This window comes from Melanostigma gelatinosum (assembly GCF_949748355.1).
Source record: "Melanostigma gelatinosum genome assembly, chromosome: 13".
Classification (NCBI taxonomy): Eukaryota; Metazoa; Chordata; class Actinopteri; order Perciformes; family Zoarcidae; genus Melanostigma; species Melanostigma gelatinosum.
This window is the reverse complement of record NC_136646.1, coordinates 19,626,521-19,649,901: the sequence shown is the minus strand read 5'-3', so window position 1 is coordinate 19,649,901 and position 23,381 is coordinate 19,626,521. Positions and strand designations below refer to the sequence as shown.

The 23,381-nt window shown below is 40.2% G+C and overlaps 3 protein-coding genes across 3 annotated transcripts; 1 reads left to right on the top strand and 2 right to left on the bottom strand.

Moving 5' to 3' along the window:
• Positions 1-535: 535 nt before the first annotated feature.
• slc6a16a (solute carrier family 6 member 16a) lies at positions 536-11,127 on the bottom strand. The gene is made up of 12 exons (XM_079281236.1): positions 10,888-11,127; positions 6,613-6,838; positions 6,300-6,457; positions 5,376-5,502; positions 5,108-5,283; positions 4,710-4,820; positions 4,354-4,595; positions 3,859-4,051; positions 2,314-2,515; positions 1,996-2,155; positions 1,736-1,898; positions 536-1,553 (listed from the first exon to the last, which is right to left on the bottom strand). Exons 1-12 carry the CDS (start codon positions 10,888-10,890, stop codon positions 1,215-1,217), a joined length of 2,100 nt encoding a protein of 699 aa, XP_079137362.1. The 5' UTR covers positions 10,891-11,127; the 3' UTR covers positions 536-1,214.
• Positions 11,128-13,312: 2,185 nt separating this feature from the next.
• eps8l1a (EPS8 signaling adaptor L1a) lies at positions 13,313-19,873 on the top strand. The gene is made up of 14 exons (XM_079282622.1): positions 13,313-13,455; positions 14,290-14,404; positions 14,612-14,664; positions 15,055-15,181; positions 16,008-16,096; positions 16,186-16,260; positions 16,341-16,489; positions 16,573-16,782; positions 17,033-17,141; positions 17,226-17,366; positions 17,498-17,636; positions 18,054-18,204; positions 18,851-18,983; positions 19,272-19,873. Exons 2-14 carry the CDS (start codon positions 14,290-14,292, stop codon positions 19,356-19,358), a joined length of 1,578 nt encoding a protein of 525 aa, XP_079138748.1. The 5' UTR covers positions 13,313-13,455; the 3' UTR covers positions 19,359-19,873.
• Positions 19,874-21,074: 1,201 nt separating this feature from the next.
• Positions 21,075-22,673, bottom strand: nme4 (NME/NM23 nucleoside diphosphate kinase 4; the record flags this gene model as incomplete). Its single annotated transcript, XM_079281565.1, has 5 exons — positions 21,075-21,195; positions 21,340-21,452; positions 21,657-21,758; positions 21,844-21,974; positions 22,526-22,673. 5 exons carry the CDS (start codon positions 22,671-22,673, stop codon positions 21,075-21,077), a joined length of 615 nt encoding a protein of 204 aa, XP_079137691.1.
• Positions 22,674-23,381: the final 708 nt, after the last annotated feature.

The following is a 23,381-nucleotide window of genomic DNA, read 5'->3' as shown; positions in this document are numbered from 1 at the left end:
TAATTGATTTAAAGCTGAGATTTTAGTGTGTAGTAAATCACATGTATGAAATCTATCTGCATACAACATTGATGTTGAAAGAATTTGAATTGCAGGTATTGGCAGACAAATAATATTGACTTATGTTCAATCCCACATACTGTAAAAGGCACGTGCATGTGATTTGAGGACAAATGTGATCTGCATTGTCCAGGAAAAATATGAATTGCAAAAAGTTAAATTGCCACTCTAACTTTATATTCTTCAGTTTGCTGAGCCCTTAAGCAATGCCACAGTCAAACATGTTAAACTTAACTTATATTAGGGGCTTCAGCTTCATGAAAAATGAGAATAAAAAACACAAAATGTTTCATTCACTCTTCCTGAACCGAAATAAACATTAAAAAAAAAATCAAATGTCCTTATGCCGGTACTCAATGTCCTAATTAATATTATATTTGACTTTTAGAAGGTGTAAAAATAAAAAATAAAACGATTCACTGGTGATGTATAAATCAAAACAAATAAAAAATAAATCCCCATCCAGTCAGGTTGCTGCCATCTAGAGGTTTATTTAAAGTCCTCATCAAGTACAGTACAATCCTGCTACACTGAGCACATTGTGACATTTAAAAACATTGCTGTGGTCTTATGAGGTAAAATGATACAAATAGAATGTAAAATAAAGTTATTTCACTGACATATTCAAATTTCACACTGATTTACAACAGAAATTAACGTAAATATTCACACACACATTCTCTCACACACACGCACACACATCACAGCTGCTCAAGGTAGAATGTTTTCATGCAAATTCATACTTGGCATTTAGCTAAAAATACTCATAAAGCCGTCCGTTGCCAACGAATGAAACAAGGTTGGCAGACACAAGACAACAGCGTGTCACTTTCCAACTCTAAAACCGTCCATAAATTCTTTATTTCATCAAATATAGCAGCTTACTCCTTTTTGATGTATCTGCGAGTGTTTGTATTGTCTGAACATTGTGATTGGTTCAGACAATGAATGAAGGGAGGACTTGTATTTTCATAACTACAGAATCTAAAAAGCTTTTCATGCGACTGATTTATGATAAATGGGTGCAAACCCACGGCTCTTGCGCAGATTAAAAATAATTCTCTTTATTACTGACCTCCCTTCACAATCTCTCTTGCAGGGTCTTACTCATGCACTCTGGAGCATGTAAACATTTCTTCCTCCCACAGCCACGCTCAAACCCCTGTATCTTGTTCATCTTCCTCCTCCTCCTGCTGCTGCGACAGGAGCCGGTAGTGTTCGTTGCCCAGCGGCAGGAAGGCAGTCCTGGGATGAGCCTCGTCTTCCTCAGTGGGGACTCTGTGACGGGAATCCAGCTGCTCAGTGGAGCTGCACTTGGTGTACAACTCACGGTGCATCTCTTGGTGCACCTCCTCGGAGCGAGTGTTACAGGCCTTGGGATTTTTCAATGTGGAATAGATGTAGCCAATAGGCACGGGCAAGCTGGCAAACATTATCAGCATCACAATCATACCAAGAGCCCAGCCAGGGTACTCAAGAGTCATCTCAGAGGCCTGAAGAGAGGAAAAGACAAAGCATGTCAGAGAGAGAAACAAAAAAAGAAATAAATCAGCATTAAAGCAAATAAAGTATACAAATCTTGGTGAGTATGTCATATATATTGTAAACTACAACAGAGGATTTTGTGTATTAAATTGTTTTGTGTAGCACAGAAAGCTGTAGGCGGGTATCTTACCGTGGTTTGATTCCAGGCGGTGTACGTGGGCCTTTTGAAGACCATACGCAAAAAACTTGCAGCCAGAAGACCAACCATCGACAGCAAACAAACATATTTCCAAAGATATTTGTACACCACTGGAGGGCGCCATTTGAGCATGACTTCAATGTCGTCCAGGAAGCTGCAGTGACGGAGAAGATTTACAGGCGATTTTCAAAATAAGGAATAAAAGACGAGAAAACTGAACAGAAATAAAGTTAAAGTTAGTGGTTTCTTACCGATCTGTTCCATAAACCCACGCCACACTAATGGTTTCAAAGATTACAACAATGACTAACGGTAGAGTTGCAGAGTAGTCGTCAAACATAGCCACAAAATAGTTGCCTGAGCGCTGAGTGAACAACAGTCCTATTATGAACCCCAAAGCACAGCTGGACACTAAAAAACAAAAAGGAAGGCACACAGTGTGAGTTGGACCATATTACTGCATACAGACAATTGTAGTCTTAGAGGCAATAGATTGGTCTGAATTCTTAAAAGAAATAAAAATATTCTGGCAGGCCCATACGCCCGAGGCAGAATTTTGTGTGCATTACCAGTGAGTAGGGTCCGGTGGCGGCCCAAGAAGCTAAAATTGTCCATGAGAGGTGTGAGGATTCCCTGCATGGTCCCAAACATGGTGCTGAGGCCCAGGTTGAGCAGCATTAGGAAAAACAGTGTGGACCAGAAGGGGCTGGCAGGGAAAAGGGCCATCACCTCAGTGAAGGCTATGAATGCCAGGCCTGTCCCTTCAACACCCTGCACGCACACAAAGGGAAGATAGAAAAGGTAGAGGTCTGAACAGGAACTTATTAAATGTTGACTGAAGAGTACAAACACTTATTGTGATTCCATGCACATCCAAGAGAAAACTAAATATGTGAGTTGGGATTGGGATTTCCAGCAGCCTCCCTTAGTAAGTACATTACCCAATCTTATAAATCAGTATTTGGACTCCTATTTGTAGTTGTAATCCGAGAGCACCATACCAGAAGCACTGCTCTAGTCGTCTCCAGTCGGGGGTGAGTGATATTTTTTCGTAAAATAAACACGATTAGATAAGATAACCTTTAGTACCCCAGCTTGTTTCTTTAGTTTCTCCTTTCACTCCTCTATCACAGCTTGTTTGCATCTCGCCAAGAGACCGACTAGATACTGTGTCTGTTAAGATAGTATTTTTACCTCATAACAAAGGGGAGGCCGGAGCCATGCTGCCGGCTTGTGCCGTCGACACGCTGCACCAATAATGCTACCAAAACTGGTTTACAATTATAAGGAATTTAATTCCACTGATGTAAGCACGATTACAGTTATACATTGGAGTGTACACTCCTATGACATATTAAAACAATACAACCCCATTTGGAAAAAAACTACCTCTGGTTCCAGGACACAGCCGTCCAGCAGATTCACAAACTGAAAGAGGCAGAAAAAACGCTTCTCACCCGCCCACATATTAATTCACGACTCCTCCCTTCCGTCTATCTCAATTTCTATTGGCTACCCACCCTCAGCTCAGCAAACGCCTGTCTTCACATCTGTCTCTCCTGAGCAGCTAACCCATTCAATGATTGTCAGTTATTGTTTAATCCCATCTATAATAATCCTTCAAAATGAAAGTTAAACTTCTGCAACTTGGCAGAAATTTCATGCTTCTGCATGTTTGTTTATCTTAATTATGCATTCCCAAAACCCTTATGATTATGACTAATTATTAATTATGAATTATTAAACACTTTTATTATATCTACTAACTACAGTTTTTTGCTCAAATTTCTTACATGTCCCATACCTTTTCTTCCTCTTGCCAGCTGGATAATCTACAATACCTCAGATGTATCAGGGGTTCTGGGAACCTCAGTACCACACCTTCTTACTATTACTATTTAAACGTTCACCTCAGTTTAAATCCCACATTTTTTAAAGTTGTCTTCGCTATCTATTGTAAGTCAATGCTTTGATTCCTGCTTGTTTAAGTTTTCTGAGATAGATTTATCCCCGTTAGAAATTCTCTTGAAGGTATTTTCTGGTTTTGTGAAGCATGACACGTGTTGATAGCCTACTTATAAAGAAAGATAATTCTAATTTGATCTCAGGTATACCTTATTCATCTCCTCTTCCAGGCTGCAGTCAGTGATGTTAGGACCCATCGTTGAGCTGTAGTGACTGTACCACTCTCTGTATTCAGCTAAAGACACAGAGCTTGGATCTGTCACGTTGATCCAAGGCCAACCAAGGCCAACCAAGGGCTGGTTAGATTCATAGGACGACATCAGGCTAAGAAGACCAAGGTTTCTGGAAGAGGTTAAGAGTAAAAGGACAAAATATAAGTTCGGCAATATCAGCTGAGAAAAGTCACTGGCTCCCATGTTACGGTTAATCTTGAATATTTATCATGAATATGCTAAATTACCAGGAAATAATGCACGACATTCCACCTTTGGGACAGATTAATCAACCTTCAAAGGGCAATGCATGAAAGTGTTCAATAGTATTTTCAACCAGCTGAGTGATCATTTCCTACATTAGAAATATTGTGGTCGATGGTAATGAGTGCACATTAATAAACAGTCATGCACACACACACGCATCCGTACTCAGCCACGCAGCGTAGTGCAGTGTTCTTGGCACGGAAACCCAGCACAACGAAAACCACCAGCGAGGCCAGCACAGACGTCATGAAGTTGATGCCGGAGACCATCAGCGCGTCCCTGTGGCAGTTGTTGTGGACTGGATTGTAGGAGGAATAAGCGATAACAGAGCCATAGCCAAGTCCAAGGGCAAAAAACACTTGTGTAGCAGCCTGGCGCCATACCTGCACACTTCCCCAGATTTCCAGCTGAAAATGATCACAAAACAAAGTCTTGAGTTAATTAAAACATCTTCTTAAAACACTTTTCATTTGCCGTAAATTAGATACAAATGATAATCACGAGGTGAAATGTGTGCTTACTTTAGGATAAAACATAAATTTGATTCCTTCCATCGCACCGTCCAACATCAACCCTCTGATGAGGAAAATAAAGAGCACCACATACGGGAAGACTGAGGAAAAGTACATCACCTAAGATTTGGGAAAAGAAATGGAAGACGATTTCTGTGCCAGAGCATTTTTAAGGAATGGTTTTGACACTGAGGGAAATATTCTTAATGGCTTTTGACAGAGTTAGATGAATAGACTGATACCACTAGTTAGCAAAGCTTAGCATTAAGGCTGGAGACGGGCACAGGGCTAGCCGGGCTCCGTGTGGAGGAAATAAAATCTGCCGACCATTAATAAAGCTCACAAATGATTTCACTAATCCTGTCTTTGTGCTAAATAAGCTAAGATAAGCTAATGGGCTAACTTACCTTTGCAGACGACTTGATGCCCTTGATCATAGCCAAGGAGACAATTGCCCAGGCCGCCAATAAACAGCCCGTCATGATGGGGTTGAACTCTCCCGATTCTTCGATGGAATTCGTGATGTTAAGAGCTTTCCGAAACCAGAAATATGATGTTGGGGAAGAACCTGCACATTCTTTCACTGTTGATTGAGAACAGACAGCATTCTAGACCTTACTGGCATCTACAGTACGTGACGCCTCATTTTGATGAACATCTCAGTTAAGTCAGTACCTGTGTTGTTGGTGGTTACATCAATTGGACAGTGCTCCCATGGCAGAGGATACTGGAAAGAATTACCCAAGTAGAACAGGCTCCAAGCAATAATAACATTGTAGTAAAGAGCCACGTAAAAACAGACCTAGAGGAGAAGAAAGGGTTCGTGAATGATTTACTTGATGAAATATTAATATTGACATAGCAAGGCCTTTGCCATTTGGTTACAGTATGTGCCGACCTCTATGTTTAACGCCTAGCAGTAATGAATTGTGACACTGACGGGGCCTAAAAGAAAAATGCGGCTTTTAAAAAGGCATCGGCGTCCGAGCATACAAGTATACTTCTGTGCGCCGTGTGTGCACAGAAAGTTCTTGCCGACTCTGTGTTTGCCACGTTCCGTCTGTAGGGAAAAGTGTTACGCAACAAACCGCCAGCAACACAGCGCACTGCTTCTCTCACATTACAGCATGGCATGATGTCATCAGTGCCCTTTCTTAAGTATACATACAGCGTGGCTGGTAATAAAAAGACAGTTGTTTAACGAGAGGTGATATATGAGGTAGCACTGCTTTGGGGCTTTTCATGAGACCAGTGGAGGAAGACATTTATGAATCTTTTCATTCTGGGGCTCACATCTAAAATATTGATGATGGCCCGATCTTTGAAACGCTAACATGAAAAAGTCAGGCAGCTGCCGAACCACGGCAGCCGAGATACGATGAGCTTTGAGTAATGCCGTTGTAAATGTGTTTGTAAAAATACATCCAATATAATACAGGATAGAGAATATATATAATAGAGATATTATTGCCTCCCATTTTGGCTTTTATTTGCCCCCACTAACAAATAAACCAAAACATGACTTATCATTCATACATGAACAGTGCAATCCCAAACCCAGAACGAAACAATGTTGAGAGAGAAAGAAACAACTCTCACAATGCAGCTGGAGTAACCGATGCCTGCCAGCTTCGGGGAGATGTGCTTCCATGCACCAATGCTGCCTTGGCGAATGCTTTGGCCGGCTGCCAACTCCATGAAAAACAGCGGAACTCCCACAAATATTAAAAGAAAAACATACAGCAGCATGAAGGCCCCTAGAAAGAGGCAAAGAAGATTTTAAAACATGCCTCAAAATAACCATGTGTGTAAAAAAGAATCGTCAGCTACTCATTTCAAGAGATCTACTGTGATGAGTCAGTCAAAACTACAGAGCTGAAATGTACATTTTCTTTTCTTTAAAGACACTCACCTCCTCCATTTTGGTGGCAAAGGTACGGGAACCTCCACACATTCCCCAGGCCCACGCTGAACCCCACCTGTGCCAACACATACTGGAGCTTAGAGTCCCATGCTGGTCGGTCGGCATCGCATGTCTCAAGTCCGTCTGGACCATGCCCAGTTGTAAGCTGAGTTTCAGACTGAGCCTCACTCAACCAGGCTCCACTCTCGTCGCCGTCCAGAGGAGGTTTCTCCGTCTTGACACGAACAAAGAAGAAGAATGATAAACTCCACTGATGATTCGTTGAGAGAAAGTTATTAGCTTATCGACATGAGACAGTCCAAATAAAAGTAAAAATGATATTTTATGCCAAGAAAATTAATGAAAATGAATGAGACCCTTGCAATCAAAAATAATGTAAAGTTCAGCACTGAATGTGTTTGAGTGCCTTTACTATGTCTGCAGATACCCACTAGTCCCACTTATCATTCACCAGTCATATAACAAATAATAGAAGAATATGCTAGATGTACAGTGTTAGGGGGTAATGACTGAAGAACACAGAGTCCAGAGGAACTAGAGCATGTCTCCAACCTACACCTGCCATTTGAAAACACAATCGTAAGATACATGTGCTGCAACTCATGCGGCACTCCAATTTCATAAATAAGCAAGGATGATATGCTCCATGTTGGGAAAAATGCAGAGACACTATGAGATCCTGTCTGTACACTGTGCAGTTTATAAAACAAAACCTAAACCACAACATTGTCAAGGAAACAAACCCAGTTTTTGATTTGAGTTCTCTCTGCTATTTTTTTTCCATTGTATTTAAATTCTGCAATCATGAAATTACAGGAACTGATGCAACTAATACAGCATTACTGTTTTACATGTTGAGCCTCACTGATTACTGCTAGCTTTGCCACAGCCGTATCAGAGATGTGCTGCTGCTGATAATGCAAACACAACATTCCTTACTGCTCCACTTCAAAACCATTCAACTGGCAAAACTCGCTTTTATTGTGAAAAAGTAGAAATCGAATGTATTCGTCACCGCGAACCAAGATAGTTTGTCAAAAACGTGTGTCGTCATTTTACCAATTCAGAATGATATCACTAACATGTTAAGGATAACAACAACAATGAAGATGTGTTGTTTGGTAGGACGTAGAGTAGACTGTCGTTTACACTGTCCAACAGTGCATCGTTAGGCAACATATCCAATGAAAATATTGTTGTATGTGTTGGCTACTGTGGTTTATTATGTGAAAATGATCCAAACGACAAGGTAATTAGATCAAAAAGGCACAGAAAACCCCAATGCCAGGTGTCACTGTTCAACAAGAATAAGACAACTCTATGCAAGAACATCCGATCACCCGGCTGCACTTGAACTACACACTCTCACCAACTGACTTGGCTCATATGAGTGAGCGAGATCCAAAACGGCCTAACGTGTGCCAAACTGACTTTAGAACACGACCTAGCTGTACCACTGCAAGTACCAGCTGGTGAGAACGGAAAATGACAGCAGGTGTATGACCCTGAAAAGTATGAGGCTGGTCAGGAGGACACATGGACAGGCAGATACATCAGGTGATTTCAGAAACGTGCACACACACACACATACATAGCAACGTGTGGGAGAGTGACACAAATATGTGTGCGCACATAAATAGATAGGAAGGGAAGTGGGAAGAGCAGCAGCCACGAGGCATATGTCTGGTTGAAGGAGAGATGGTCTTCGGTGTCGTAAACTTGGGAGTGGGTGGGAAAATTGAGGGGGAGGTGTGAGGTTTAGATTGGTTCACACCGTGGGTGGTGCTGAAGTGCATGGGTGCACCATGGGGTGGGATATAGTTGGTAACAAGGCAGAAGGCTTGTTATAAGAAGGCTATGAGAATTATTTTGTCAACATTTTGAGAATTCAATTGATGAAAGACCAAAACAGGCTTTTGTTTTCATAGAGATGAAATGATTCGTCGATTGTTGTTGATACAGTCTTTAGGGAAAGAACTACTACATTTTGAGTTTTTCTATACTTGGCTAACCTTAAATTAGCTTTTAGCCCCCCCCCCCCAGCACACACACAGTGTGGTTGTTCATGTTTGCCTATTGGTCAGTGAAGGTCTATCTCTGGGTATAGTTGTAAACCACACTTCTGTCCTCACTGAACAGCGACAGTAAATGCACAAAGACACACCTTTATCTCTAAAACACCCTTGTGTGTTTTTGCATATTTATAGAAATGGGTTGGGATTTTTTTTAAACACTGTGTAAATATAGTTAGACTGGATACATCTCAAATAGTGCAGTATATTCAGATTGTTTATAATTAATAAAGTCTAGGTATTTTACACCATAACTGGTATTCAATAAAACAGAATAAGCATGTTAATATATATCCCAATATGTCCTCATAATGTTAATAATCATTGGTGTATATTATTTACACAAAAAATATTACATTCATTTCTTCAACTTTCTTTGGTAAGACGTAATGCAATCTAATAGCCTGCCATGAAAGGTCTGATTTTGTTGAAAACGTGCTACTTTGTAAACTGTGCATAGGACTGTATTGAATTGCATTACAGCGTACAGAGATTTCTATTTCAATGTCAGCTCACTGGAGTCAAATGTAGCCTTAATCTAGTATGACAGTCAGTTACACTTGCATATAAAACCATGAAGTGGCAATAAGTCATTGTCACACATTGTAAACATTTTGTTTATGTGTTCCTACATTATATGGATGAACGCTTTAAACAGCATGACACACGTGTGTGTTTCTGTCTGCAGACACCCCAACCTTTCGCAAACATCCAGAATAAAGACCCTTTCACAACTTGGATTTTACACGTCAGCACCATGTTTGGAGAGGAGCCAGAGTCTTTTTCTTTTCTGTAAAAAGTATCTTTGGTAATCTACTCAGGCCATTTAAGAGAGACTACTTAGGAACTAGTTAGGCTCAAGATTAAATTAAAGAATCACATTCATCACGCCTTCAGGTTACTAATCATACATCACCAAATTTTCTTTCAGATATCAGTGAGCAAAACGGGAATGAAACGAGAGATGTCTGGTCAACATTTAGAATGTTGTCTCAGTATTTAAAATGAGTCGGTCACAACATCTATTGCCGTCCTGACGTGTGCAATCACAATAGGAAAATAATCTTTTGGATTACATACAAAGGATTTGAAGAAGCAGAATATTAACAAGGCATTCGACTATGAAACGCTGGGCACAACTGCACCAAGGAGCTGCAGAATGGCAGCTATATCGTCAGCTATAATCCACAAGTACTGAGATGTTCATCGCAACAAAGTTTATTGAGTCACTTTCTCTACTTGCGCCATCATGGTTTAAGACGTCTTGAATCTATCCCAGTATACATTGATCTGAAGGAAAAGTGCCAACACCCTGCACAGGTATACATTAGCAAATACAAATACAATACGCTCTCCCCAACACACACACAAACCATAGTATTGCACAATCTGAGTAGCTGTCAATCATGAAACCACTCACCAATTTCCCTCTCTTCAGTAGCTTATTGCAAATGGATCCCATGACAATCTGTATATGCGAGTCATTCAACGATATTTTGGGTTACATACTGACTACAGTGGAACAATGATGATGAGGTTAAAGTGCTGCCTTTCAGCTCTTAATTGAGGTGGTTTACATCGACATCAGATCAATGTGTAGCAGCGTCGGAAATACACGAGGGCAAAGGGCAAAAATGCCCCGAAGAAATATAATTTTGCCCTCGATATCACTAGGAGGGGGGCAAAAAATGCCCCCATAATTTCCTCTAATAATAATGATAATTTAATGAACTTGTCAAAAACATCGTAGCCTATATGACCCACTGCAGTTGCCATAGAACGGTTTTGAAATATCTTTCTCAATAATTCCATACAATGACTGATGTATATGTAATCAAGGCATCGTTGACTTAATAATTGTTAATAGTTGTTTAAAAAATGTAATAATAACAATAAATAACCACAAATAAATAATAATAAAATTGAATATGATTGTCTGATTTATGTTTGTTTTTTGTTCAAAAAAAAATATCTAAGAAAACACTTTGAATCTGTAGACTACTGCCTAATAGTCGTATTGCCATTTGATGACAATTGCTCATATACTGTAAGCCGAAATAAGTATAAGTATATATAAAAAAAAAGAGAAAGTCAGTAGATCAAAAGACAGAAGCAACAATAAGAGCACACGGACTTTAAATATTATAGCTCATTCAGTCACGTTAATTAAGTGTAAGTGTTGTGGACATACCATGCTGACTGCGCGGTCCAAGACAGGAGTTTCCAGAAGTCCTGGAGTTGGTTTCCCTGCTCGTCACTTTGTCCCTTTTTCACAACGCTACTTTCAAACTCTTCCTTTCTTCGATTTTGCTAACAGTCGGGCTGACAAATACAGTTCGCTAAGGGGAGGACCGTCTCGGGCAGATAGTTTGTTTTGCGGCCACGTTTCTCGTGCTGGAACAAACTTTCGTCGTCGCCAACCCGAGAAGACATGAAGCAGACGTTACTGCAGATGGAGCCAATGGGAGGACTGAGGGGGCTGAACTGCCCTTCGCCAAAACGTTTAACGGAGCCGCACAGCACACTGCTGGACGTTCCTGTGTGCAGCCAGTAGGGTTGACTAATACACCGCTGAACAGAGTTGTGTGCACTGACATTTGTTCATACTCACTGCACTGCTTTAGAATGTACTTCAATATGAAAATGTAAAAACCGACGATTTTGACTGCGTGTATATTCGTGCAATTAGGGTAGAGGCGCTGCCTGCATCTTTAGTGAAAGTCAACACAAGGCTCTGCAAGAGAGCGCAGAACAAAAGTGCGCCGAATTAGCGGTTAATTAACTCCCAGTTAGGTCCCAAATAATTACCATCAGCGCCTTGACTGGACTGATTGTTGTTACAAGAGCAAAGGGAGGACATATAGGCTACATTTTGAGAGTGAAAAAACATTAACTAAATGTGTGCCACTGAAGTAGTCTAAAAGACAATAACTGTCCAGAGTGGTCCCATACAGCAGTTTAATGTTGTAGTTAGAGGGAGGGAGGTGTTGGCCACCTGTTGGCTCTCTGGCATAAAAATGTCTACACTCCCTGGTGGACAAAATGTGCCAAAACGACCTTAGGCTACTTGCTCGCACAAATTAAAAATAATCCAGGAATCCACAATTGGCACGAATTCAAGTTTATGGTCCCTGTAATATGGGTAGAAGACAATATATTTCACAGTCACCATTCAAGTGTATTTAAAGTGACTGAGGAAATAGGTTAACATGAATCATATTCAGAAAGTCATACGGGCACATTGTTGGAGGGCGTTAAAAAGAATGAAACTGTAACGTGACTCCTTTGTTGTGTATTGTTTTTATATTTTTGTCACTAAAGGCCTTTCCTTACAGCCAGATGATACACGTTATGATGAGGAAAATGTTTTAAATAGTGCACACTTCCACCAAATGAAAAAAACAGCAGGCTCCTGTTTAAACCACCGGTAATTGTGGGGATTAACTGAGATGACACATGTTGTTGCTCAAAGTTATGTGTATTATATCGACAGTAATAAATTAAAATTACTCTTTATTCAATTAAGTTAAACACATTTTTATAAAGTAATTTCATCGGGAGAAAAAGATAGAAAGGCCTGTTGCTGTTTTTTTCAACATCTTATAACAAGATATCCTGCAATGTGTAATAACAAAACAGGACACAAATCAATGTATACTAGCTGTTAATAGTTCAGTGTCAGCGGTGGTACCTACAGTATATTCTTTTGTGAATGGCACTGAAGTGAATGTCTTCAGTATGCATTGCAAAACTCAAGGCTTTTTGGAACAACGTGCAGAAAACATGAAGCATGGAGCTGAATCCCCATTGTCCTCTACACTTGCTAATTCCATCAACTCTTTGATTTTCAGTTTGACCACCTGTTCATCGCCTCCTGGACCTGAGCAACAGTAAAACACGAGGAGAGCTGCAGGGACAGATGATGTCTGAACTCTAACGACCAGCTGGGGTCACTGTTCACCAACTGCTCGGTGTTCCCGGACGCCATGGCCCTACTTCCTTTTCTTGTACCCGGAGTATCTGATCTTTTCTTATCTTAGTTGAGTGACTTTCGTCTGCAGTTGATGAATGTATGATGGAAACTCCAACTTATTTTAAATTCTAACAATTTCCTTTGATTTCACTCAGCCAACGAGAACACTTAAAGAACAGACAATTGCAAGACTATAAAAAAATGTATGTGAAATTATTGTCTTTTATTTTGAATGTGATTGGTAGGTATAGTTATGTGGCTATAAAGTGAAGAAATTTTCAAATCAAATTAGTTAAGTTGACTTAACTAATACCAATCCAAAGGATCAATGCATTCAAATCTTTCATTTATTTTTATTGACACACTTTTATCTACCCATTTCAACTCTGAGCCTTATTTTGGCCGAGTCTCAAATGAAACTTGATGTCACAGAGTTTTTGGAGGTGGAAAGACTGCATTACATTTCTGGAATGTCATGTGTTGCAGGTCACATTAGCTCCCTTGGCACAAGCCACAGGCGGTTGTTGCTACATGCCTGTCATTCGAAAAGAGAAGCTCACAAAGATACCGAGAAAAAACGGGAGGGAGGGAGGGAGCATGTGTGTGTGTGTGTGTGTGTGTCAGAAAATCAACACGGATGATCTGCAAAAGGAAAGCCAGACTCGTTTTTCCTGTTTCTTCATATCTCAAGAAGGCGGGACGTGTATCTTAACTCAGTGCTCGTACAACTCAGCACGAGGATTGGTCTCCGTGCCCTGGATTTAAACACTCAAACCACACTGAAAGGTACAGTGATGTATCTAAATTAGATTCTATGTGTTAACTTCATACAGAGTGTGCGTTTGTGTGACTGTTTATGTGTTTGAGAGACCAGTACACCTGTGCACAGTTTGTGTCAGTAATATGGTGCTCAGCGGAGACTTCTGAAGTAGCTTCACTTCATCTTGATACATTAGAATATTTTATAATTTGTTATTGCGTGAAGGGATTTTTCTGTGTAATGTGGATTTTATGGGAAATTGTTGATTGAAATAGTTGATACCATATTTACTGCTTTAACAGTATGTTGGAAGATGAGGGATGACAGAGGAAAGGCTGGAAGATGAGCAAAAGAGATATCAAAACTACAATGTGTTTGCCAAGAAAACACTTGTGATGAACGTTTGTATTCAGCTGGCACAGTTTCTTAAGCAAGTTTCGGCAATTGTGTCAACTGCATACCATGCATCTGATGTCAGTGGTTTTTCCTGTTGTGCGCGTCACTCACACGCACGCCAAAGTACGAGCGTGAATACTCAGCATTCTTACAATCAGCTTGTGGAATGTGGCAATAATGAACTCTCAGTCATCATTTTTTGACAATGTTCAAACATCTATAGACGAGTCAAAATAGAAAAGTTAAAACATTTAAGAAGCAAGATATGATTCACATTAAGTAATAATGTGATAACATATCGTGGGATAATACATTTCCCAGAATACAGGAAATGAAGTGTTAGAACCATCAGACACAAGGTGAAATATCAGTAAACATTTACGTAAAGTTTGTTATAGTATGAGCATGATCCCCTATTGTGTGTATGCGCATGATTTTACTCTGTCTGCATCCACACACAACAGATGTCTGCAGTATCGCCTCCGGTGGCCCCTAGAAAGCATTCAGGGGTCCGAGTCATGTTTACAGGGAAGCAGCTTCCTCCTGGTGGCCTGCCCATCGACACAAATTTTGACAAAGGTAGGCTACAGTATATTAATCTGCCTAATATGTGTGTGTGTGTGTGTGTGTATATGTGTGTGTGAGCATGTGCTGTTGCCACAAAGACACATTTCCATTCTCTGCGCACGCTATCCTGCTTCTTGCCATTGACATAATACAGCAGACTTCGTGTTTTTGTACATATGTCAAATTTTGCTTTGATGGATTTGTTCTTCCTCTCCTCAGAGAATGTTGGGGAGTCAAATTCTACATCTATACTGAATGCAGAGAGAGAATTGGTATGTACTTGCACAGATCATTTTTTACATGTCTATGCGTATATACTGACTAAAGGGTTTGCGTACAAAGCTTACAAATCATCAATAATAGCTTAAAGACAAAAGAGAGCAGGTAGCAACCTGTGCAAAAAAATCTTAAAGAAAGTATGTGGTCCCATATCATTCATAAACCACATACTGTATTTATGCAAAATCAAGACAGCAACCTTTGTCTATACACTGGAAGAAACACCACAGCAGTGATATAACGTTAGATGATCAAAATGAAATATTTGCATTTTTAAATATGTCAAAAATGTTCAAATTACCAGCAATATGAACTGTTAACATATCAAAACACTGTCTGTAAGTCGCTCTGGTAAATTGCTAAGACATACAGTGTTTGTTTAGGAGTTTATGAACCACTGCTTTGACGACGTGGAGCGTTTCATGGCACGCTTGCAGCAGACAGCTGAGGCCCAGAGTATTCTGAACCAAAGGAGAAGCAGAAAGAGCAAGAAGAAGAAGGACAAGGATGGTGAGAGTTGTTCTTCCATTCTAACTAACGACTGTAGTCATAGTTTAATTAGTGTGGTCTAAATGAGATAAATACTTTTACTTCGTTAAACTTTTAATATTATATTGAAGGTGGGTTTGAAGAAGTAGATCAATTGGTGGCAGAGGAGGACAGTAGAAAGGTTGGTGGTGCTTGGCAGGAGATTGATGAATGTGTGGCTTCTGGGAGAGGCAGGAAACTGGAGACAAAGGGTAAATATTGACACACAGTATTTTAAGCACTGGAAGATGATCAACAGGCAGGGTGCCAAAAAAATCTTCAGATAATTGCAAAATCCTTGCCTGCAGCAAGCATGTACAAGAAACATGGCAAAGAAGTTATGGGAGCCGGGGCCGAGTCAATCCGGTAGGTTCAGAAGCACCACGAAAACAATGTATGTATTTTTATTTTCAACAAATTTAAACTTGCTTAATTTACCCGTTTGAAATAGGAATAGAAGATTGTTATTAGTCACCACCACTGGCTTTGTTTTATGGGAGTACTCGCTGAAACATGCGAGAACAAGCGCTCCTCACCTTTACTGTTTTTGTTGTTCTTCTCTATCGTTCATTTATTTTCCGAAAAGTGTTGACAAATGCTCTTCAACTTGCACTTGGCAGCTTGCAAAATGTTCTTGATAATTAAATAACTCAACAAATAATACTGACACCAGCTAATATCAAGTTCAAATCAATGCACGCACAATAACAACAGTGATCGTTGTGGAGCTATGCGCTTCCTGTTAATCATCAATTCGGCATGTGTCTCCTGTTACGTTGTAGCTGTGATTATGCTCCTCTGTGTGCAGATGATTTGTTGACCCTGAAAGCTTGCCCTCCATCAGAGGAAGAATTTGTGGACCTCTTTCAGAAAATCAAGTACTCCCTCAGTCTGCTGGTGAGCAGTCATAATAGAGCGTTGATAACAATTTTGATAAAACGGCTGAAAATGAAAAGGTAAATGACCCAATTTACTGGTTTACTTAGGACCGTCTCCAGTCATCCATTGCTCAGCCGTATGCACCGGAGCTGCTGCATCACATCTTTGGACCTCTTGGACTGGTGAGGCTTTCTCATATTTCTTATAGAAGATTATCTCATTCTCTCTGCAATACTGACTCTAGCAACCCTCTCTTTTACAGATGGTGAAAACCACCGGGGGGCCAGCGTTAGGAGCATCGGTGGTCAGTCCTGCTATGACCAGTGGTGCTGTTTCACTGCTCCGCGACCATCTGATTGAAGAGGAAAAGGAGCTGTGGACTTCATTAGGGCCCAACTGGACTTCACCCTGGTATGTGTGTTTATGTGTATGTGTGTGTGTACATCTTGGTTTGAGAGTGTTGCTCTAACATGATCCTCTTGCCCTCTTTTCAGTTTGCACCTTAATGTGTCTGTACCTCCATACTCACCTGTCTTCCTGGATGGGTGGAAGCCTCAGGCCTATAACTCAACAGGCCAGCTTTTCGAAGATCCCATCGAGTCACAGCACAAACAAGATGCTTTCAGGGAAAGTAGGGAGGCACGAATTCCACAGGACCAAGCTCAACAGACAGCGGAGCGTCCTGGTGAAGGCAATGATGAAATGTAAGTCCGTAAACCTCGGAAAAAGCATTTCCGAACAAGGTATAATTATAGCAGAAGTGACAATGCCAACCAATTCCCAAATGTCTGCAATTAACGGTCTATTGCCTCATAAAATCCATCTGGAGGTTATGAAGTCTGAGAATAACGCATGTCAATTTCTCAAATCAGAGATTAAGATGACTGAAATGCGACTCCTTTTTGTTAATGGGTTCTTTTTTTCTTTACATGTTGCGTATCTTTTAAACGACAGAGAAGGAAGTGGGCTCCCACCAGAGGGTGACCGACTTTACTGCTGCAGTTATGACTTTGTGGCTAGAAACAGCACTGAACTCTCTGTGCTACAAGGAGAAACCCTAGAGGTACACATCCATAATTAGAATTAGAGACCCACCTGTAAAAGTATTCTTCGAATGTATAACAACACTTGACTGATCTTGCTTTAGGTCATTGATTCGTCAACGAGATGGTGGAAGTGTCGAAATCGCTTTGACCAGATAGGATTTGTCCCCTCTAACCTCCTGGAGCCTCTGTCTGCTCTGAATAACACTTGGGGAAACAGCGCAATGGTACGCAGAGAGTCAAAGGTACAAGAACAGACGCAACGCACACACATACACAGTGCTGTTGTTTGTCATCGCTTCAAATACTGCACACACTGTGGCTTTATGCCTCATTCAATCTCACAGTTTTGATTCTTTCCTACTTTCCACAACAGAAGGTGCCCATGTCCCCTCCAACAAAGTACTTCTCATATGCTCCATCAAGCCCAGTTGGGACCAGTCCGACAGCCACAAGCCCAACGCGACCACAGAGCATGGTGTTCCCATCAATACAGGGAGAAGGCAATGGCCGAGGTAACATGCACATACATGTTGAAATCAGCACTGGTAAATCATGTGTACAAACACAAGAGGGACTTGTTAGAATATCAAATTCACAAACACATTGAATCCCAGGAGCTTCTTAAGTGCCATGCTTCCCCCGCTGGTTCCCTATAACACATGTCAGATGGACACTGACATCTCTGACACAAGACACATTTTGGTTCGTAAATTGTGTCAGCTCTCAACTGATACCTGGCCATAAACCGACCTCTTTCTATGTGGTGTGTCTAAAAATCATAAGCAATTTTGTTAACACCTTCCATGCACATTTCTCATATGAAACATTAAACTCAACCCTGGAGGTTGAGCACTGATCTTGAATTGGAGAAATGTAACACTTTGATAGCAAATTATGTTTTGTCTGTAATATATTTGCATTCCTGTTAGTGAATGATGAGCTTCTTCAGCGGTTAGCTGGGAAAAGCAACTCAGTCCGTCCGCTTGTGGTCCCCCGCACAGCCGACACTACTCCCCTGAACTACCACTCGCCGTCTGCCGAAGTGGAGGCCTGGCTAACCACCAAGGGCTTCAGTCAACTGTGAGTGTACTCCGTTAGAGGAAACTCCAGCTCAGACAACAACCTGATTCAGAACAAGGCTAGTTTGGAGAACTTATTAGTTCATTTATAGCCACATCTTGTGCTCAATGAGGAAAATCAAGTGATTATCACATCAAAATGTCTAAGACCAGTTGTGTGCCTAAAATAATCAATATATGCATTTTCTTTCGCTAATGATATTAGCTTAGCTTTACTCAATTGAATGAGGGGTGCTTATTGGACACGTGGGTGCTGTGGACTTGAAGAACAATGGGGGAAATGAAATCAAAGAAATCTAAACAGTCTGTTGCATTATACATGCAACACCAGCAGCTGATTTTATTTAGTGCACAACAGCGCCGCCAACTGTCCCTGCCATGTTTATGTATTGCAACTTAAAGTTACCATGAGGAACTTATAACTGGCGCTATTGTGCACGAAATAAAATCAGCTGCTTGTGTTGCATGTATAACTGACTCTTAAGAGAAGATACGTTTATATGTGCATCAGATTATTCTCATTTACACAACTGGATTATTCTGTCTGACAAAGGTATCCAGGTTACAGGTGAATGTTTGACAATGAAAGCTCTTTTAAGCTGATCAGACACATGTACTGATTCTGTTGCTTCTTCCTCCTCTTTCAGGACAGTTCAGAGACTGGGCATTTTAAGTGGAGCACAGCTTTTTTCCCTGAAAAAGGAGGAGCTCCGCACGGCGTCACCAGAGGAAGGTGCCAGAGTCTACAGCCAGATAATGGTGCAGAAGGCCCTTCTCGAGGTTTGTCCTGTGGTTTTTGTGTGTGTGTTTGTTTATGAGGTTATGCGTGGGTTGTTTGCTTAGCCTTGAATTATGCACAGACTACATTGACTAAAGATTATTAACCTTTCAATTTTCAAAACCACAAAATGCACATTAGCTCCTAAAGAGCTCATAGCTAGTTGCAGAGCGTACATTTTACAGTTGCTAATTACAAGCTTTCTTGTTGTTGGTCTGGTACTAAAGGAATTTCATGAATGAATATCAATATTTCTTTGTTAAACACATTTCATCTTGTATCCTACTCAGGATGTGCGCAAAGCTACCGAACTAGAGATAGCGATGGAGAAGCAAAAGCTGAAGATTGGCCTGAAATCAGAGAATGATTTGGTGTGACGGAGCTCTCGAACATTCACGAATACAACTCAATGGAGATAACTGTAATGTTGCATATACAGCGGGATGCACAGAGTGATCTTGCAGATGGATTTCAATATTTAATCATACATGCTGTTATGTCTATGTGCTACAGATTCTTCAACATAAGCAAGCTGCTAGAAGTAAAGCTCCCTCACTAATACTACTGTTTTGGATTTCTACATCTCACCAGAGTTTTACTGTTCTTACCATGAGGTAACATTATACTTTTTGCAATTTCATTGTTTCTATCATCCTTTGTTTAGGCAATTCAATAAACCGTATAACATTCTGATGATTCGATTTCTATGTTAACAACAATGGACTGTGCTTTTATTGCTTGCTGTCTATCTGAGTTAAGACAGTGTTCCTTGTTGCAGACAATGTGGTTTTAGACCAAATACACATTCAACTGATACATGAAGAATACACAAATTCAGTTTGACTCTTCTGTTTTTCATTGTGACTTCAGCTGTGGAGAATATCATGACATAATGTACAATGCTGACAATTTATTGGCTTGAATAAAACTTAAATTGTGTGTATTTCTGTACCATATCAATGGGTTTACTGCTACCCTTCTTTCCATGTTCTGTTATATGATCAAATCATACAATTTAAAATGTATATGCCTACATATATTTGAAGAACCCGAGATATGTATTTGTATAAGTGATATTGGGTGCAGCAGACTGAGGACATTTTCTCAGCTGTATGAAGAATTTAAAAAGTGACACACTAAAGGTGTCAACATGAAATCTAAATCATTCATTGTTCATTAATAGAAGGTGTAAATCATCATTATATTACTTGAGTACATTTTTTAACTGACAGGAAAAAGCACATTTTACAAATAACAATGACCAGAGGTTCAATGTCCTCGTGTAAACATTGATTATTTGATTTTGGGTAGACTATGAACTATTTCCATTTCAGACAATTCCTGACAAAGATTTGTACTTAAAATGCGTTGATTTACATACAATTGACACAAAGTAGAAAAATTACACACATAGTTCAACACTTTGCTAAAAATGTTTTTAGTGTGCGTACTATTTCCAAAACAACTTTATATACAATTTGTAACATAAAAGCATAGATTTTACTTATTATTGATTATTACTTCACAAAAATCTTACTTTTATTGTTTGCTTTGTTGCTTGATTGTACTTAAATCTGATATATATATATAAAAAAAAAAAAAACCATATTGATAATTAATGATAGACCAATACATGTGCATATATTAGTTGTAAATCAGGTCACAATTCATGCATCTGTCATTCAGGTTAAATTAAGTTAATCCACTGTGGCTCCACTGCACATCAATGTTTTGCACATATTAATAAAATACTATTTGATTGCTACACACATCTCATCCTGACACCAAAGGCCAAACACCTCCTGCTGTCCGTGTTCAATGAAGGACGTCACAGCTATGCATTGTGTGTAGTTGCTAATATATTTTGATTTATAAAAACAAAAAAAATACTCGGTCACATTTGTTCAAACATAATTCTTTGTGACTCTAAGTGCAGTTATTGAGGTCAATTATTTGATAGGAACACTGACAATGACGTATCTTTTTTCAATTACTGTCACAAGAGACAGACCTTTGAGCAGCAGGAGATGAGGTAGTATTACTGATTCTCGCTGCGTCCGGGTCTTAGTCATAGACTGTATGTCTTAGTGTCTTCACACCTCACAGGTCATGGTCTGGTCACAGCAGTCCCAGTTCAGGAGCTCCTTTCTCTGAAACCACAGCTGGATCTCCCTCTGTGCCCCCTCCGGTGAATCACTGGCATGAACCACATTCCTTTAAATGACCAACACACATCCTTATATTACCTCCAACACGGACAAATCACATGCGACATCAAGAAGGTGGCGGTGTCATGAGGTTGTTGTTTAACCCTGAACCTTACTTTACACAAAATGAGATCAAATGACATCGTGTTACCTGCTGACATGAAAGCTGAAATCTCCTCTGACTGTGCCTGCCTGGGCCTCCGCTGGGTTAGTATGTCCCACCATTGTACGTGTCGTCTGGATTACCTTGTGCCCTTCCCACACCTAAATGAAAATAAAATAACTCACATAAGCACACACAAAAACAGGATATTCAAGATTGTAGCAGATTTACTACACAGATATTCTGTGTATTTTGATTTATATGATACATTTTTGAAAACACACCTTTCATGTCTGCCAACCTAATGAAAACATAGAATTTTCTTTAAATCCAGGAGTATCCCAGAAGTATAGAGACGCCCTCACCATAACAACAACAGGCCCTGAGGTCATGTAATCCAGCAGCCTGGGGTAGAAGGGCTTGGTCCTCAGTTCATAGTAGTGCTGAGACAGGAGATCATCCGACACCTTCCAAACAGAGGCAGCTATAGAAATTAAACAGAGAACACACCACAATAACACCACCAAACACATTTATTTCAGACTTCTTTACCTGCAACATTTTCAATCCAACCAGCTTGAAGCCCCGCTGCTCAAAGCGTTGTATTATTTGTCCTACAAGACGACGTTGAACTCCATCTGGCTTTACAGCAATAAGAGTCCGCTCCCTTAAGCCTGGAATAGCTGGTGGGACAGACACCAGACAGAGAAACAGACAAAGTGAAAACACTACATTTACGCACAGAACAGCAGCTGCAACAGGAGCTAATGAATGGCGCCATGCAATCAATTACATACACACGTGCCTATACTGTGCTTTGAGTAGTTTACAGAGTAAGCGCAGGTTCCAGATTACGCACACCGCAGGTCACTGTTTCACCAGCATACCTGGTCCCTCTAACCTAGCTCCAGGTCATGACCCCATGAGTTTGGCAAGCACATTTGTTTTCGTTCATTCGTTTGGCACAAATAAACTCGGTGTAGTTTTTCATGACTCAATGTTAAAAAAAAACATGTTTCAATCTGAAGAAACACGTATGTATGTCATTACATGTTCAAAACCGAGAGTTCTTCGGTTAATCGTTACATTTCTGAGGTAATTTAAGTATAATGTCAGTGTCATTTAGTCCGTCCAGGAAAAAAACGTCTCACAATGTGAGTGTGTAAGAGAATAGAATAAATGTACAACAATAAAATCGACGTCCTTACTGACCAGTTGATATAAATCCACTTACTTGATTCGCTCCTGTGCCCAGCAGCTCCGTCTCCACCTGGCAGCGCAGTGGGAAACCCAGCTGACAGCAGACTTTTGGTGTTTCCTTGAATCCCTGAATAAAACTGTTGGAGAATTCTCTTAAAAACGCAGCGCTGCAACAGGACCATGATTCCACGTGTGTTTAGTTCGCCTCTCGAGATAAGAGTCAGCCCGTCTCAATCAAAGCTCACGAGTCATCCCCCCCCCCCCCCAACCTCCCCCTGATTATTTAACTCCGGCGAGGACAGTTTTTTTTTGTTGTTAAAACAAATACATAAATAAAAAAAATATTCCAGCACTGACCAATAATTCAGACATTTATCACGTGTACGAATGTATTTATCATTGGAATGCAGTTCAGTTTTCTCAACTAGAGCTTTGAGAACATTATAAAAACTCTACAACGTATCCAAACTTTCAAGCTTAATAGCAAAACCACATTTTCATTAAGTTGGACTACAATTCCCACAATGCAACTCAAAAGTGTGTTCTTAAAACACTTTAGGGTTATAGTCTCAGACTTGACAGCTACAGAAGACATACAATAAAATTCATCTTGAGGTGTAAAATAAAACTAAACTACATGAGTCGTAGGGATTTCAAGACTTCTTTCTCCTTTGCCAATAAAATTTAATTTTTTTCCTACATTAAATATAATTAGCATCATGAGATTTTGAGCCAAAAATGAGATCTAATCCCATTGGGCGAGTCCAGCTATCAAATCCATGACTTCCGTTCACCTGTAGGTTGTGCTGTCACATTAACCTGCAGCCTGTTTCTTTAATATCGTAGCGTTACATGCACGTTCAGTTAACATGACTAAACCAGCATTTGCT

What these genes read in the sequence shown, in the direction of transcription:
- slc6a16a (XM_079281236.1), bottom strand. An exon ending in TCGGTTACTCCAGCTGCATT is followed by an intron (nt 5,503 to 6,299) that starts GTGAGAGTTGTT and finishes CTTCTCCTCTAG; the next exon opens with GTCTGTTTTTACGTGGCTCT. An exon ending in TGTAACCACCAACAACACAG is followed by an intron (nt 5,284 to 5,375) that starts GTACTGACTTAA and finishes CTCAATCAACAG; the next exon opens with TGAAAGAATGTGCAGGTTCT.
- eps8l1a (XM_079282622.1), top strand. Translation starts at nt 14,290, where the DNA reads ATGTCTGCAGTATCGCCTCCGGTGGCCCCTAGAAAGCATTCAGGGGTC. An exon ending in CGACACAAATTTTGACAAAG is followed by an intron (nt 14,405 to 14,611) that starts GTAGGCTACAGT and finishes TCCTCTCCTCAG; the next exon opens with AGAATGTTGGGGAGTCAAAT. An exon ending in GAAGAAGAAGGACAAGGATG is followed by an intron (nt 15,182 to 16,007) that starts GTGAGAGTTGTT and finishes CTCTGTGTGCAG; the next exon opens with ATGATTTGTTGACCCTGAAA.